Source organism: Akebia trifoliata, chromosome 5 (genome assembly GCF_017979445.1).
Source record: "Akebia trifoliata isolate Shusen 1 chromosome 5, ASM1797944v1, whole genome shotgun sequence".
Taxonomy (NCBI): domain Eukaryota; kingdom Viridiplantae; phylum Streptophyta; class Magnoliopsida; order Ranunculales; family Lardizabalaceae; genus Akebia; species Akebia trifoliata.
In genome coordinates this window covers 34,342,567-34,360,928 of record NC_141379.1, presented here as the reverse complement: position 1 = coordinate 34,360,928, position 18,362 = coordinate 34,342,567, and the positions used below count along the sequence as shown (strand labels likewise).

At 33.1% G+C, this 18,362-nt stretch overlaps 2 protein-coding genes and 1 long non-coding RNA gene across 3 annotated transcripts; 1 reads left to right on the top strand and 2 right to left on the bottom strand.

The window, feature by feature from the left end:
- The first annotated feature begins 1,890 nt into the window (after positions 1 to 1,890).
- Positions 1,891 to 3,924, top strand: LOC147402481 (uncharacterized). The gene is made up of 3 exons (XM_086444493.1): positions 1,891 to 2,382; positions 3,284 to 3,335; positions 3,860 to 3,924. The coding sequence occupies exons 1-3, from the start codon at positions 1,891 to 1,893 to the stop codon at positions 3,922 to 3,924; spliced, it is 609 nt and encodes a 202-aa protein (XP_086300619.1).
- A 1,592-nt stretch (positions 3,925 to 5,516) lies between these two features.
- On the bottom strand, positions 5,517 to 10,466 carry LOC147402480 (uncharacterized). The gene is made up of 9 exons (XM_086444492.1): positions 10,333 to 10,466; positions 10,167 to 10,251; positions 9,706 to 9,793; positions 9,038 to 9,231; positions 8,768 to 8,900; positions 8,341 to 8,477; positions 7,559 to 7,633; positions 6,076 to 6,174; positions 5,517 to 5,817 (listed from the first exon to the last, which is right to left on the bottom strand). The coding sequence occupies exons 1-9, from the start codon at positions 10,464 to 10,466 to the stop codon at positions 5,767 to 5,769; spliced, it is 996 nt and encodes a 331-aa protein (XP_086300618.1). The 3' UTR covers positions 5,517 to 5,766.
- On the bottom strand, positions 10,467 to 17,257 carry LOC147402479 (uncharacterized). The gene is made up of 3 exons (XR_015178900.1): positions 17,100 to 17,257; positions 15,162 to 15,335; positions 10,467 to 11,026 (listed from the first exon to the last, which is right to left on the bottom strand). It is a non-coding gene; the product is annotated as an uncharacterized LOC147402479 (long non-coding RNA).
- Between the last annotated feature and the right edge of the window lie 1,105 nt (positions 17,258 to 18,362).

Sequence of the window (18,362 nt, the reverse complement as noted above, 5' to 3'; positions counted from 1 at the left end):
GATGTGTTGTGCTCTTAGAAGAATTTTAATTTACATTAATTTAATTAATTTTTTTTTCATATTTTATGATGCAAAAAAGAAACTTGCATATAATAAATGAGTGCTGATTTTGTAACTCAACCTTACAAAATAACTCAAAAACTCAATGACGTGGCATGTCTAAAGAACCATAGATTTTTTTCTTTGGAATAAACAATTGCACATGTTTAAGGGGACGTGCAGTTGTGTATTCTGAGAAAAAATCTATGATTCTTTGCACATGACAAGTTGGTGAGTTTTTGATTTATCCTATCATTTTAAATTAGAAAATCGTTACAAATAAAAAATCGGATGTCATTTTCACTTGAGACTTTTCCTTATTTGTTTATTAAGAATCAGAATCTATGGGTACCCATAATTTCCTATGATTCCATTTTCGCCAATTTTAAAATTAGAACCATAACCAATAAGAATTGGAATCGCAAAAAAAAAATATGATGATTCAAATTCCAAAAACCTTATGGATCAAATTGGACCTAACCCATTGGCACCCTTTAACATCGCTAATTTTAATAATGAGTCGTGATAATTTAACTACCCCAAGTGGCAAACTCAATCGACTACCTAATGTGACAAGTTCAGAATTGTAGATATGCACTCCTCGAGATACACAATTCCCTCGAGATGCATTTTTATGGGGAAGTGTAGACATGTATCCCAAGGAACGCAGATCTACAATTCCAAACTTGTCGCACCAGGGTAATCGATTGAGTTTGCCATGTGGGATAATCAAATTACCACAATTCTTTAGTAATACATGTGCTTCGTGCATGCATGCCACCTACTAGTATTTATTAGAGAGATTTATCAAGCAGACCTATTGTTGCAATTTTATTACAAAAACTCCCTTACTTTATCAAGTTTGTTACCTACACAAATCTTACTTTATAAAATTAAAGAGATTTCATCAAGGACCATTGGGCCCCCATGGACAATCAAATTAGTAATGAAAAAAAAAAAAAAAAAAAAACAGCCTTTAAATTGCATGGAAAAATGAAGATTTGGCAAAAAGAAAAAAAAATTAAAAGCAAACTATTTTTTGAGTTTGATAGTAGATGTTGAGAATGGATGAATATTGAACTCCCAAATTTAAAAATAAAATTCAACGATGGACAGGGGCGGAGCCAGAATTTTCTTCTAATGGGGGCAAACTATGATTAGTTGTATGGTTGAAGAACTTGAATGGAGGGAGGTGAGGATGTAGGGGCAAATGGGGAGATAAGTGAGGGAGTGGGGACAAATGGGACATGTAATTAGTAGAAAATATAGGAGTGTCTCAAAGTTTTGTTGGGCAATTGCCCCCACAAACTCCTTACTAACTCTGCCCCTTACAGTGGAAAGAGATTTCACCGTATATGAATTTTATTTCCAAATTAAAGATATTTCACTAAGGACCATTGGGCCCATATTAATTTTGATTTTCAGATTTTTTTATAAAATTTTTAGATATTTTTCTTTTATAATCTTATAGGTCAGATCATGTTTTGGACGCTACAATTGATGTGATTAGAATCCACTCCAAGGTATGTTAAGTAACAAATTAACTTTAAAAAATTAGAAATTTATGACGTGGATACCGTTCCAGGGTTTGCTCGATAACGAACTGGATAAAGTGAGGTTTAGTGGGTAACGAAATTCATAAAGTAAGGTTCTCTTGGAGTTGTCAGAAGTCCAAGGGAGTTTTTGTAATAAAAGTGAATAGTTAGGTCTGCCGGATAAATCTCTCTATTTATTAATTGACGAAGACAAAATGACAATTGGGTGGTAGGTCTTTTTTCTTCTCATCTCTTTATAATTTATATATATAGAAGACAAAACCACATTTAGGTCAAGAGGAATAAAGGGGGGAAAATGGGTTTGTTCTTGAGAAGAAGATCCAATCCAGTAAGGGCTCCGTTAATAATTCTGAGTGTTATCTGTTTAACTTCGTTGATCATCACCCAATCTTCGGCTGAAGATGACGGAAATTTAACGGCGTACGAGGTCCTGAAAACCTACGATTTCCCTGTTGGGATCTTACCAGTAGGGGTAACTGGTTACGAATTGGACAAAAGTACAGGGAAATTCGCGGTTTATTTAGAGGGGAGTTGCAGTTTTAAGATTTCAGGTTACAATCTGAAATATAAATCTACAATTACAGGTTATATATCCAAAGGAAAGCTCACGAAGCTAAAGGGGGTAAGTGTGAAGATTTTATTGCTTTGGGTCAACATAGTTGAAGTAATTCGAAGTGAGGATGAGCTTGAATTCTCAGTTGGAATCGCTTCTGCGGATTTCCCAACAGATAACTTTGAAGAGTCTCCGCAGTGTGGGTGTGGTTTCGATTGCGTGAATCAGCAGCAAGTAAGCAGAATCATCGAGACTAACCCCCTTGTTTCATCTTCTTAAGATAGGTTAAGAAATCCAAATGATAGATGGTTTGTTTTACTTTTCTGGGTTGATGAACATGGGTTTGTTGTACTTTATTTTAGTTGAATTAAGTTGTGGATTTTATGAGATCTGTTGGGTTTGTTTTACTTTGATCTTTTTTTTTGGTTGATTATGCTTTGTGATTTTTAATTGCTGGTTTGGTGGTGGTGGTGAATAAGAAACATATGCCAAGAAAATCAATCTACCATAACCAACTAACCTAATCGTACAACATCTTTCAAGCTATGGTAAAAAAAAAAAAAAGATTAGCCCATTGACACTCACAACATATCCCATTGTTTAATAAATTCTCAAAAAAAAAAAAAAAAAAAAAAAAAAAAGAAAAAAATCTTAAATTCTTCAATGTAAATTATATTAGAGAAGTAGCAACCCAAAAATACTTAAGATGCAGTTTGAACTGATTGTTCTTCCCTTCAAAAATAAAAAGAAAAATAAAATAAAAGACCCATAGAGTTTCGACAAATCACAAATGGAAGTAAGTAATATGGAATCCTTTCTTTCCCTCAAAAGGTCTGGGAATACCAACTTTCAAACAAGCAACAAATGGAGTTCAGAAAACACTTCCCATGCAAGGTTGCAATGTACTAGAATATGATTGACCTGACTTACAGCGCTTGCTCAATATAAGTAGAGGCATAAGGTGAAGATTATAAATGGGACATTTATGATATTTGATCAATCTTCACATTTTAAAACCTATAACTATATAAATTAGAGATGTGACCTGAATTTATAGGTGCTAATGCAGCACGCATAAGAATTTTGATGGGAACTATTTGTGACATCATTAAGCACTGCCCTCCTTTTATGCTAGAGGCATACGATGGTGGTGACTGAAGCAGATGAGCTACTGTCATCCAAAGCAGGTAGTTTTGAATTCTTACCCGAAACCTGCTAATGATCTTTTTTAATGAATTGTTTGGGGCACATCCTACTAGATGAGCGATAAGCTGCAGCTTGAATTCGTGTGTTCTGGGCTGAAGGTTTTATTTGTTTTTTGTTTTTGTTTTGTACTAATGCTTCTTTGGAGCAAAAGAGTGATATGTGGATTGGGTAAACTATGGACTTTGATAATATAATGCATCAGTTTCTACAACATCAACTCTTCTCTATGAATTAGCCTTCTATCGCCCATAGTTTCACACTGGATCCACTCATGTTTCTCCCTCCCTCCCTCAGTTGCCATGAACACAAGCTTTAGAGCAAAAGCAGAGCTCTTACGCTATGTTTCAATCTCAATCAAACCTTCTGGTAAAAAACCCTCCTATGTCTGCAAAGCCACCTTTGAAAATTGCCAAGAGCTCTCCTTGGTCATCCATGGCTGCCGAGGAAGTAAGAAAGAAATGAGTTGTGAAGAAAATCCATGTAATTTTGAGCTCTACAATTGAAGGCATTGAGAGTATGACCCACAAGGACGCTCGTGTTGACATCGATGAGGGACCAGAGCTTGTTTGAAGAATTACGAATATGGTGCCAGGGATTGGAGGCTTTGGAGGGCTTTTCCCTCTCGGTATTGTTTCTCTAAAGCATCTATCTTTCTTTGTTTTATTTATTTATTATTTATTTATGGTATTTTTAGGTTTATGATTATGTCGAGTGATTGAATTTTAACCCTAATTTGTTGTTTATGTTAGCACAATTTATATATATATATATTGATAAGTGTAAAAAAATTATTAGAAAAGAGAAAAGCAGTGGCCGAGATGGCTCCTGAATGTGAAAGCGAGAGAAAAACAAAAAAGAAAAAACATGGAAAATGAACAAAACATAACCAGCCCACACACTAGCTACTCATGACACTACGTCTCCCACTTAAATACAAAATCCTCAAAGAACAACCTGATGAAATCCTTGCTCAATTTACTCACACAAATATAAACAACCCAGGATATCTAGGATGACCTCATGGACAGTCTTTTCCTCTTCCTAGAAAACCCTTCTATTCCTCTCTTTGCACAGTCCCCAACACACTGCAAAGGGGAAAATAGCCCACAAGTATCTTTTCTTGTTGGAGAAAATGTTGTGGGTCCACCCAATTAAGGGCAGGCATTATAATGTCTCTCTTCTCCAGGTTGCCATCAGTGTTAACGACATTGTTACTTCTGGATCAAAGCCATTGTTCTTCTTCGTTTACTTTTCTATAAGCCATTTTGATGTTGATCTTGCTGACAAGGTAGATGTCTTATTTTTTTGATAAGTAAGGTCAATGTCCTGATCTTTCATAATTTTGCTCATATGTTTTTTGTGTGCTTCTATTTTCATGTATTGAGTTCCACAGAGAAATAGACTATTGAAATAGACTATTATTATGATATAGGTATTTTATGAGTTTCTTCATCTACCTTTTCAAGTAATAAAAGGCATTGTTGATGGATGCCAACAACCAGACTGTGCTCGCCTGGGGGAGGAGGTATTCCCATATCTTCTTTAGCACTTGCTCTTGTATTTCAGTTCGAGTTATTATAAATGGTATCATAAAGATGATACTCGTTATAATACTGGGTTTAAGGAAGATAATTTTTTTTTATAGATACGACTTATCAATTTTTTATTTTTTTATTTTTATAGATATTGAAAGGTTGTGAAGAGATATTTTGATAATGATTTAATATGTCTCGTATGTATTTTTTTAATAAGTTAAAATTTTATTAATAGAAAAAACGGGGACGAGAAGTCCCCTAAATACAAGAACTTATCAAAAGAGGAAAAAAGAAAGAAAAACAAGTCACTAAACTGCCTCCAAATTATAAATGTACTTCCATCTTACAATGAAGTCCTCAAAAAAGATCCCTTTAAATTCTTTGAAAATCTTTTCCAAAAAAAAATAGCAAGTCCAAAATAGACAAAATGAGATCCTCTGGCTGTAATTCTTTTCCTTCAAAAGTGTGTGTATTCATCTCCTTTCACAATCCCCAAGAGATGGCAAAGGGAAGGAGGTTCCACAAGATCAACTTTGAAGCTTTTAAGGAGAAACCCCAATTCATCCAAGAACTAAATAGCTGCCCTATGGTCCTTGGGAAATGGCCCACTATACCCAAAAGGCCAAGGAAATGGTACCAAAGATAATGCGCCATAGCACAATGCAAGAGAAGGTGATATGCAGACTCTTCATTTCGGGAGCACAATAAGCAACGGTTTGGAGTTTGGATACCTCTTCTAATTTGTTGATCCATACATGGATCTCACTGAGAATATATCTCATATATCATAGTGCATCTTATTCTCTAACAATGTGAATGGCTGTTAATTGGATTTGGAACCCATGTCTGTCCCATCTTCAACCTCCCTTGCACTCTTCTATTTTGATTCTCTCTTCCGTTGTTTCTCACTAGCATTGTAGTGGGTAACCTGTGGATTCATCAGAGGAAAAAATTAAAAAAAAACAGTTAGTTCTGGATCCCTAGAGTTGGGGTAAGGCTTATGAAGAAGAACATGGTGATGGACATTTTAATTATGGTTCCTAATTTGTAAATCTTGAAAAAGGATGGTGAATCTCGACTACTCTTTATAGACCATAGAGCCTTGTCAACCAAAGGACAACCTTTGTTTGCAAATACTGCTAAATAGAGAAAGTATATAGGAGCTTTATTTTTCTCTTTAACTCACAATATGTGATGTCCATTCAACTTTGTCATTGACACCTTGGCGATAGACATGACGAAATATGTGAATAAGTACAATGGCATCGAGGGCTGCATATTCCAACTGCACATCATTTTTCACTTTAGTTTCTCTTTTTCTATAAACAACTCAAGAATAGTAATAAATAAAAAAGGTAACAAAAAAAAATATATATATATATATGGGTCCCGTTCGGCACCCTAACTTTTACCACACACTTTAACAACGCATTTTGTCCTACATGGGTTAGAAGTTTCGGAATGGGCTGATTTTTGGTGAGGATGATCTCTATGGTGAGGAGATCATCCTCACCAAAAATCAGCTCATTCCAAAACTTCTAACCCCATAAAAAATGATTTAAAAAAAATGGACGGTCCACGATTTTTCAACTTGTAAACATGGGGCTAAACATTTCGGAATGGGCTGATTTTTGGGGAGGATGATCTTCTAATCATAGAGATCATCCTCACCAAAAATCAGCCCATTCCAAAACTTCTAACCCATGTAGGATAAAAACGTTTGTTAAAGTGTGTGGTAAAACTTAGGGTGCTGAACATTTCCCTATATGTATATATATATATATATATAGGGGGGGCGTTCAATGGCCAACTTTTTAAACTTTTTGGCAAAACATTTTTCAAAACATGAGTTAGAGGTATTGGAATGAGCTGATATTTGGTGAGGATGATCTCTATGGTGAGGAGATCATCATCACCAAAAATCAGCCCATTCCAAAACTTCTAACCCCATCAAAAACAGTTTACAAAAAATGGACGGTCCACGATTTTTCAGCTGGTAAACATGGGTTAGAAGTTTTGGAATGGGCTGATTTTTGGTGAGGATGATCTACTCACCGTAGAGATTATCCTCACCAAAAATCAGCCCATTCCAAAACCTCTAACCCATGTTTTGAAAAATGTTTTGCCAAAAAGTTTGCCCTTGAACGCTACCCATATATATATATATATTAGAAAATAATTTACCTTAAAAGTTTTAAGTAGCAGGCTAGGTACTACTCTATGAAGGGGAGGAATTCCGTGAGGATCCGTGATTAGAACTATGTCTGTGCCCAGTATGATTCATTTTTTATTTGAAATGTCAAAAATTATCTTTGATATTGGGGGATCATTTTTTGGATGTTTCTAGTTAATTTCTGTAGTCAACAACTGAAATAATATTACAAACTAAAATTTCCATCATAAAAAAATAATAAAAAAATCCATCTTATGAAATGTGGTTTCGAACAAGTTAACATATATTGGGGTCACCCCTTATATAATAGAACTTGAAGAAATTTAATTAGGCGACAAAAAAGCAGGAATTTTTTCTCCATAGCGTACTGAAACTCATGCCATAGATACAAGGGGGACTCACATTAATAGAGACCACCTGCGAGATCTCCTATATAACTATCATAGTTCCCTAGGTACTCAATCAAGTTATAGAAAAGGGAATAATAAATACATACATGATTCTGACTCAAAGGTCGTTCCTCCCAATCACTCATCTGGTTCATCTTGTCCAAACCAGCTCCCAATATTTCCTGGTTCAATAACCACCACAAAACGTTATTCCCATGGTTTGATATGAACTACTAAGCTAAATCACGATTGAAACGTAAACAAGTAAATCACTAATCTAAAGAAATATTGCTTCATTTGTTTGTATAAATATGATTAAAAAAACCCCAATCCAAGAAGAAAAAAGAAAAAAAAACAAAGTAGCAACAGATTGCCTAGTTTAAGTGTTTGAATAAGCTAAACACCCACAATTTTAAATATATTTGTATGTCCTCCTTTGACTTGGTCATTATCATTGAACAAAAACATCCATAAATGCTGCTCTTACATGTGTTACACGTAACATAACCAAAATTTCAGTAAACGTTAATGTTCGAATCCTAATTGAGGTTGATTTACAAGGTTTATATTCTTTTTAACTAATAATTAATCTTCTTTAAGAGATAGAATAAGATGTGACAAGGTTTATCTTCTTTTTAACTAATAATTAATCTTCTTTAAGAGATAGAATAAGATGTGTTCAATGGATATTTAGGTCATGTCAACAAAAGCCTTTAGAGTAACCTGAGTCAAAGTGAGAGTCGATGTCGATCTTGAGGTCATTTAAGCATTATTCTTTGTTAATTAGACCAATTAAGGAGGTAAAGCAGGCAAAATAGTAATAATACAATGGGATTTAGTGAGAGGAGGGTTTGGAGTGGAGGAGTTAATAGTCATCTTTTGAACCTACCTCGCAAAGCCTAGAGAGACCACCCCTAGTTCCTTTGAAGACATTTTGAATATCAAGAAGCATTTCATAGCGCTTGAAACACCCCAACTCTCCATAAGAATGCAACAGTTGTTGTAGGTCGCAATTCAAATTATAGCCTACAAGTTGCAGAGACCATAGAGAAACCATTAGCATGTCTACCTCTTATTTTTGGTTTCTTTAAAGAAAAGGGTATCTACCAAAAATAGAACTCCAAAAAATAGAAAGTCCTAGTGAAAACATTACATTTACACAAACAATGCAAACATCTGAAGAGATTGAATTTTTATTCAGAGATTTCTTATTAGAGCCAATTTAACAGTGAGTTCATGTCCCCCTTAAGAGTTCCACCTGTATAGCAAAGAAACAATTCTCGCAGTGTAAGTGATGCTTTGAGATATTTGCATACCAAGCTTGAGAATGCTTGGGGAACGAAAAATGCATTGTAAGCAGTCTTTTAAGGCTTCGGGTTCCTCTTTGGTCAACTTTATCAAGTCAAAGATGAACACTTCCTCCTCAGAGGCAATCTGCATGATAGAGACCTGCATGGAAATGCCCATATTGTCAATACTAGGTAAAAAGTCCATGATAAAAAAAAAAGAGAAATAGAATAAGTCTATAGCTACTAATTATTTGAGATAAATATGAACCGTTGTGTTAGGTAATTGTCGATGATTACCTTGCTGGGATTGCTTCCTTTTTCATAGGTAGCTTTCCATTCACAATCTATAGCAACAAATTTACATCCAATCATATGACATGTAGCACTGAGCAAACCTTCAATTTCATCAACCCATTTGATATCTCTTAAAATAAATTCATTAGGATATAGATAACAAGTTGTTGAAGAATCAATTGCTTTTGCTTTTGCTTCTGTACCAATATGCCAAAATTAATTAATATGTAAGAAATTGAGAAGTAAATTTTACATTAACTAGAAACCAGGATATGAATTTAAAGTCAAAATACAAGGTAATTAAGCTCTATCACCAAAGGATGAAATGGGGAGATTTAAATCTTGGGGAATTGATTTCGGTGCATAAGTGTAATTGAAAAAATTCTTCAAATTACAGTCAAGATACCACAAATTTTTCTCAACTCTAAACCAAAATTGTTAAAATATTGAAATATAAACTATATCACAAAATTCCAAGAGTGCTGTCAAAACTTAAATCCTTGGGAGCACTTCCTTGAGAAGATTTTGTTCAAGTTTACATGTGAAGGAAAAAACACAATGTTTCTGAACTATTATTAATGTCCATTTTAAAAATCATCACATGCCATGTTTGAATCACATTTCTATCACTTAAAACTTCATAATTAGAATAAGATCGATTTTTTGCATACCTGTGAATTTCATGAAACATGTTAGGGAGTATTGCTCACACAATTCGTCAGCTTTCTTTGAGTACCCAGCTTCCATAGCTAAAAACACCTTATTTTGTGCAAAACTAAATCAGGTTTCTTTCATATATGCTTGACAGAATATCATTTATATTTTCAAATGAAAGTTAAGGTTCTCAACCAAAATTTTCCAACTATTTTGTGCTAGCTAAGCAGTTATACTAAAACAATATGTAACTAACTTATTTAATTGAATAAGTGGAGCAAACTTTCTCAGTGTCATTATATGAGCAGATCAAGTGCTCACATACTACTAGAAGCAATAAGAACATACAAAGCAATGTGACATATATAACTAAGTACTAGTATATGAAGTATAAACAAAACTTCTTTTGCTTATTTGATCGTAATTCACGAACTAGTTACAAAAATACAACAATATCATGATCATGATCATAACTCACCAGGTACTCAACGAGTTGTTTTTTGTTGCAACTCTGCTCCTCAGCTATATCCCAGCACCCTTTTTCTACTAGCTTTTTTATTAAACTGCAATTTATATTAATTGTTAAGGATATATAAAAGAAAAATTCATAAGGGCATATGTTGTGAAAAAGTCCAAGGGCATACCTTTTTTTGTACTGAAGATACTCATCTTGGCATTTTTCCTGAAGATTGTTATGTTCTATTGTTTCATAAGCATTATTTAGCATCTTCTTGCCAATATATTGTTTAACCAACGAACGTAACATCGGCGCCCCCATGAATGTTGCCCACTTCTCTGCTATTTTGAAATCCTTTTTTTCCATCATATTCACTAGAAAGGACTCGTCAAACATGCGGAAGGAGAAGTGTTCTAGGAGAGTGACAGCCAACATATAAGAACCAGATTCTTTTTTCAGTTTGATGTATTCTTCAATGAGTCCCTTTGCTAGGACCAACTTAATATCGTTCCTCACATCAAAACGACACAAGACTTCTCCGATGTGTTTTAGCCTAACATCGACAACTGCAAGCAGTTGCATCAGAATCTTTTCTTTATGCTTGTTAGATTCCATAATGCAATTAATAAGTAAGTGGGCAGTCAGGCTCCTTGCTTTTGACAAATCTTCTGGGATGATTGGGAAATTTTTAATGGTTCGCAAGCGTTGAAGAGCAGTTAACAATAACTTACTGAAACCATTGGTGTGGGGTTCTCCAAGTATGGGTAATATGAGAAGGCATTGAAAAATAAAAGTAATGGGTCCAGCCTTGGGAGCATTTTGAAGTGTTTGCAGGACTTGTTCTTGTAGAGCATGGAACTTCACTTTCCCCTTTTGTGTGCCTTCAAAAGTGCTAGTCGATTAGAAGGAATATATACGTAGTTACATGCTTTATCTAAATGCAATACCATAAGAAGCATGGTTTCAAAACTCGTTTTGATGTCTCATCCGTGAACAAGGCCAAGTCGTCTCGGACAAGTTTTATGATACATTTGAGACATCTCGTTCAACAATGAGAAAAATGAACATGAGTTTTAAATCTCATCCGATACATTGACTTGTCTATCCGTTTTGTTTGTGGATGATATCGAGACGTATCGGATGAGTCGTCTCCATCTCAGAGACCGATACTTAAAATCATGATAAGAGCCCCTGTCAAGATAGAGTTTTAGAGTTTTAGAGTTTTTAAAGGGATGTCTGTTTAACATTCTTCGTAAAGTGATTATTAATCTTTCTGATACATAATTATTTTTATTTATGTGGTAGGCCTTCTACTATCCATAACTAGATTTTCTTCCATAACTCTTAAAAATGAATTCTTTTGCTTAAAATCGTAAGGAACCCTAAAGTAACTTGGGACGTTTGGATCATGTCAGAGCTTCTCCTGGCATTAACTACTCCATTGGATGGATTTGACCCATTCTATCCCGGGACAATGTCAATTGGCTATTCATTTGGTGGCACAAAGAGGTTGCTTTGGAATATTGGTTTGAAAGGAATAAGCATATATTCGAGGGAAAACAAAAAGATTGTCTAGCCACGATCATGTTTATCTTGGGTTTTATCTTTTGTTGGTCTAAAGTGTATAAGGAGCTTAGGGGTCTGTTTTTTTAGGATTTTTTGTACAAGTGGGATGGGATTTGCAGATCTGTACTTGAGTAGTGCTATTGTGTAAGGTCTTCCCAAGTTGGTCAACTCGATCGATTTGGTTTTTTCATGAATACAATGTTATTTATCCAAAAACAATGTTTTCTTCTTGCAAAATGATCCTGATCCATTTCTCTTGAAAATTCATCAATTGAGAACTATCTATAATGTGAATAGATATCAGTTAAGAGCATAATTTTAAATCTTGTCCAAGATGACTCATCTAATACGTCTCGGTAATGTCCACCAACGAGACGGATAGACAAGTCAAACATATTGGACGAGATTTAAAATCACAGTTCATTTTTCTCATTGTTGAATGAGACAACTCAAACGTATGGGAAACCTCGTCTGAGACGACTTGGTCTCTTTCATAGACGAGATGAGAAGTTGAAACGAGTTTTAAAACCATGGTTAAGAGAGATACCATTAGAATTTCAGATCAGAAAACCTTGGTACATTTAATAACATTGTGGTCATTGGCAATTACCACCCATCAAGAACACGTGCAATCAATCCAAAATACGGAACCTTGTATTGAAGTTTTAGCTAACAAGGGTTTACATTCTCAATCTTTCCATTGGTGCCTAGTTGGTCAGCCAATCATGATGGTTAATGAAAAGATGAGAAACCCAAAAGCCATGGAAGCTTAGTAGGCGTTTGGATATGACTCCTTGACTACTTCTAACTCTTGCGAGGAGTTAGAAGTCGTTTGGATGCGTTTGGATGAACAACTCCTTCAAAGAGTTATTCCGCGCAAGAGCAAGAAATTACTCTTTGTGAAGAAGTCGAGAAAACCTATTTCTCAAAACTCATCTTGCAGGGAGTCAAAATCTAACAATTCGTTTTACCAAAATACCCTTAACTTTATTAATTTTCTATGAAAATATTCCTAATTCATTTGCCCTTAAATCAAATGAAAGAAACATTTATTAATATTAAATTTTTTTAAAATTTTTTGAGTATAATGGATTTAAACACATTACATTAATATTTAATATTTAAAATATTATATTATATTATATTATATTATATTAATATTATTATATTATATTAATATTTATAGTTAAACACATTATATTAATATTTAATATTAAAATATTATATTATATTATATTTATAGTTAAAATGTCAAAAACAATATAGTTTGAAGGCATATTATGACACTAAAAGACAGTCTGTCAATTTTTTTTTTAAATTTTGAGTATAATGGATTAAAACATTATATTAATATTTAAAATATATATTATATTATATTATATTATATTATATTATATTATATTAATATTTATTATATTATATTAATATTTATAGTTAAACACATTATATTAATATTTATAGTTAAAATGTCAAAAACAATATAGTTTGAAGGCATATTATGACACTAAAAGACAGTCTGTCAATTTTTTTTTTAAATTTTGAGTATAATGGATTTAAACACATTATATAATATTAAAATATTATATTATATTATATTAATATTTATTATATTATATTAATATTTATTATATTATATTAATATTTATAGTTAAACACATTATATTAATATTTAATATTTAATATATTATATTATATATATTATATTAATATTTATAGTTAAAATGTCAAAAACATATAGTTTGAAGGCATATTATGATACTAAAAGACAGTCTGTCAATTTTTTTTTTAAATTTTGAGTATAATGGATTTAAACACATTATATTAATATTTAAAATATTATATTATATTATATTAATATTTATAGTTAAAATGTCAAAAACAGTATAGTTTGAAGGCATATTATGACACTAAAAGACAGTCTGTCAAATTTTTTTAAATTTTGAATATAATGGATTTAAACATATTATATTAATATTTAATATTTAAAATATTATATTATATTATATTAATATTTATAGTAAAATGTCAAAAACAGTATAGTTTGAAGGCATATTATGACATTAAAAGATAAAAAACAGTAACTGGTATAATATAAGGGTATTCTGGTCTTTTTTCTAGAAGTCATGAGAAGTCAGTATGGTTCCCAAACAGACTTCCAGCACAAAAGTACTTCTGCCAGTACTGTACAGAGTTGATTGCCAAACACCCTTTCTGCACAGAATTACTTTTCCAGCTCTTCCATAGAGTACTTCAGCTCTTGTTCTTTGGAAGAGTAGTTCTGCTCCTGGTATCCAAACAGGCCCTTAACGTCTATTTGTTTCCATTCTTAAAGCTTCAACAATTCTCTTCCAAGCATTAGTGTATATGATCTACTAAAAAATTCCCAAGTTCTACATCCCAAAAAAAAAAAAAAAAAAGCATAAAAATGGGAAAAAGAGAAGACCTCCAGAAATGGGTACCCATGTGGCATATTCAATTGACACTCATAACATGACATGTTCGAGAACCGTAGATCTGCACTCATTGGGACACACATTTTTACGGGAGAGTGTAGTTGTGTATCCCAAGACGTACAGATCTATGGTTCCCGAACATATCACGTAAGGAGTGTCAATTGAGTATGCTATGTGCGTAAGTCAATTTATCGCAATTCTACATAAAACTTTAAAGAATCATGATAATCTAACTACCCATGTGTCACATTCAATTGACTCTCCTGACCTGATAAATTTGAAAACCATACATCTATATGCCTCAGGATACAAAACTGCACTTCCCCATTAAAAAAATGTATCCCGAGGGAATTAGGGGCAGAGCTATTAAGGAGTTGGTGGGGGCAATTACCCCCACAGAACTTTGAGACACCCCTATATTTTCAACTAATTACATGTCCTATTTGTCTCCACTCCCTCACCTCTCTCCCCGTTTGCCCCCATACCCTCACCTCCCTCCAATCGTATTTTTCAGCACAAATAATTTTCCCACCAATCAAGTTCTTCAACTATACAACTAACCATAGTTTGCCCCCACACCAAAAAATTCTGGTTCTGCCCCTGGAGGGAACCGTGTATCCCGATAAGTACAAATCGATATTCCTGAACTTGTTACATCAGGAGAGTCGATTGGCACAGTAGTCAGATTATCACGACTCAAACTTTAAAAATGGTGGAGATAAACGTGGTGAAGAATGTATCCGCTTGACAGAAGAAAACTTTGTTTTACTTCCAGTTCAGCAATTTTCTTCAATAATATATAAATAAAAATTATAAAGTATAGCTGTTTATTTGTAGTAAAAATAAACTAAAGGCCGCCTTGCAGCTTTGACATCCACCATCAGATCTATTACTTCAACGGCTATGATTGAGTGCAATAATTGGGACTATGATTAGTTAGTAGTTATAGACGGACTTTAGAAATAAGAACATTTGTAAGAAAAAAAAAAAAAATTACCACGATCATAACAACATTTTAGAAGGAAGATAAAGACAAGTGGATTCATCCGTGCCAAGTCTGAGAAAGCATGCAAACAATTAGTACACGTTTGATGAGCCTTTTCTCCATTGTTGTGAACTTTGTTGACAGTTCCTTTCGGGTCCATAGTAGAAGTTGATACAGAACATATGCCTACATAAAAATTTAAAAAAAAAATAAAATTATATTTAGATAATTAATTCAAGTGTAATGATGAGTGGAGAGGCTTAAGAACTTATTAGGAGAGAGCCAAGGCAAGGTAATGTGGGACTAAACTCAACATGAGTTAGAGAGTTGTTATTGCTACAGAACTTTTTACTAACGCCACACCGAATGTGTGCAATTTTTTGGGTGATTTATATAGGAATTGGCATGGCATTAGTAAAAGTTGATGTGGCAATGGTAGCTCTCTAAATTTAGCATACTGAAGTGTAAACTGAACCAAGTTCTCTTCTAGCAACTACTGTGAGTGAGAGAGAGAGAAATGTTCTTGGGCATCTATACAAAAAGAGCAGTTGATAAAAAAAAAATACAGAATGAGCCATACCTATTTAGATATTGATGAAGCCAATGTTCAACAAGATTAATGAAATTTTTATTTTTGTTGTTTGAGAGAAAGAAATGAAAAAGATTGAGTGGTAAATGGAAGACACACACACACACACACACACACCACACACATATATATATAATAAAGATGATATTCTTACTATCCCACGTGGCAAGCTCAATCGACTACCTGACTCGGAAACCATTGATGTGTGCTCCTCGATATACTTAATTCCTTCGGGATATTTTTTTATTATGGGGAAGTGCAATTGTGTATACCAAGAAGCACACATCAACGGTTTCCGAGCTTGTCATATTAGGGTAGTCGATTGAGTTTGCCATGTGGGGTAGTCAGGTTATCACAATTCAATAGAAAATTGACAGGAGAGAGAATTTTTTTTTTATTATTGCTTGTATCATCAACAATACATGTCAAAACAAACAACAAGCAACACTTCACAATCCACATGTTAGTATTTATTTACATCCACATGTTTGTTTGATCATAGATGCAAAGACATTTAAGTCATATTTTATCTTTCTTTTAAGTTAATTTCCTAGGTTAGAAATTACAAAGGGTAACTAAAATATTTACATATTCAGCACTCTTAATTTAAATGTCACATGACCTTAAAATCAAATTACAAGTTACAAAATCAACACTCTTACCAAAGTAATATGTTTTTTTTTTAATTTTTTATTATGCTTTGTGATTTCTAATTACTAGTATGTGGTTTGGTGATGAATCAAAAGCATAAGTAAAGAAAACCAATCTACCATTAATAATCCAAATGGTACAACATCTTTTAAGCTATGACCTTTTTTTTTCTTTTAAATCTTTAAATTCTTCAAGTAAATTATATCAAAGAAATAGCAACCCAAAAATGATTAAGATGCAGTTTGAACTAATTGTTCTTTCCCTTCAAAAAAAAAGGAAAAAAGTAAAAAAAGACCCATAGGTTTCGACAAATCACAAATGGAAGTAAGTAGTATGGAATCCTTCCTAGATTTCACAAAAGGTTTGGGAATTCCAGCTTTCAAACAAACAACAAATGGAGTTTAGAAAACACTTCCCATGCAAAGTGAAGAAATAATAGAAAATGGTCTAATCCACACTATGGGCGATAGAACTATAGAAGGCTAATTCATAGAGAAGAGTTGATGTTGCAGAAACTGATGCATTATATTATCATAATCCATAGTCTGCCCAGTCCACAGATCATTCTTTTGCTCCAAAAAAGCATTAGTAAATAATATAAAATAAAATAAAAAACCTCCTGCCCAGAACAGAAGAACAATCGATTAGCGGGTTTTGTGTAAGAATTCAAAAAGATCATTAACGGGTTCTACATAAGAATTCAAAACTACCTGCTTTGGATGAGAGTACGTAGCTCGTCCGCTTCTGTCATCACCACCGTATGCCTCTCGTGTAAAGGGAGGGCAGTGTTTAATGATAATGTCACAAATAGTGTCTATGAAAATTCTTATGCGAGCTGCCTTAGTGCAACCATAAATTCAGGTGATGTCTCTAATTTCTATACTTATATATAGGTTTAAAAATGTGAAGAATGATCAAATGTCATAAATGTCCCATTTATAATATTCACTTTATGTCTCTAAATAACATTATTTTTTTAGAGGGTGGCGTTCGGAGGCCCTAAAGAGAGCCAAACGTTTTTTCAATATATGGGTTAAAAGTTTCGGAATTGGCTGATTTTTAGTGAGGATGATCTCTACGATGACGAGATCATCCTCACAAAAACTCAGTCCATTCCAAAACTTCTAACATCAAAACTGATTTATAAAAATCGAACAGTCCACGATTCTTCAACTTGTAAATTAGGGTAGAAGTTTCGAAATGAGCTGATTTTTGGTGAAGATGATCTCTTCACCATAGAGATTTGAAAAATGTTTGGCTCTCTTTAGGGCCTCCGAACGCTTCTCTTTTTAATAATACTAAAAGTTATTTTTAATTAAAAAATTAATTTACTTTTATTTCACTTGTCCAAGTTGACTCTTGAGTCGTTAATTTAATTCAATTCGTTGGACATCCAAATCGAGTCAAGTTTTCAAATGAACCAACCCAAAATATAATGCATGTATTAAATTATGGAAAATGTTAAAATTTTAAATATCACGTTAATTTTATTTTTTTTAAAAGGATTATTTCAAGTTCAATTTACATATAAAAGTTTGAATTTAATTCAATGTAGAATTGGAAATTCCAATTATATCTTAATAGGAAAATAATAGTCTCAAGCAAGAAAAATACTAATAATATGTGAATTCCTAGGGAAGAGGATTGATTTTGTAAAACTATTTAAGAGTGGAGGAGTATTTAATAAAAATATAAAAATATAAAAATATAAAAAATGATTTAAGCCCTACTAAGGGTAATTTTGCCAAAATGGATTGTTAATCTCAGCAACCCAACACCACAGCCCTCTAAGTTGCTTCGAAAAACTCAGATTCAATAATTAAAGAAACCGAAAAAACAATTTTTTAAAACTTCATCCAAGTTTTGAAAATGGATGGCTACCGAACTTTCATATAACTCCTAAACTTAAATTTGAAATTAAACCATGAAAAATAATTTTTTTTGGGCATTTTTTTTTTTTTTTATATATATCA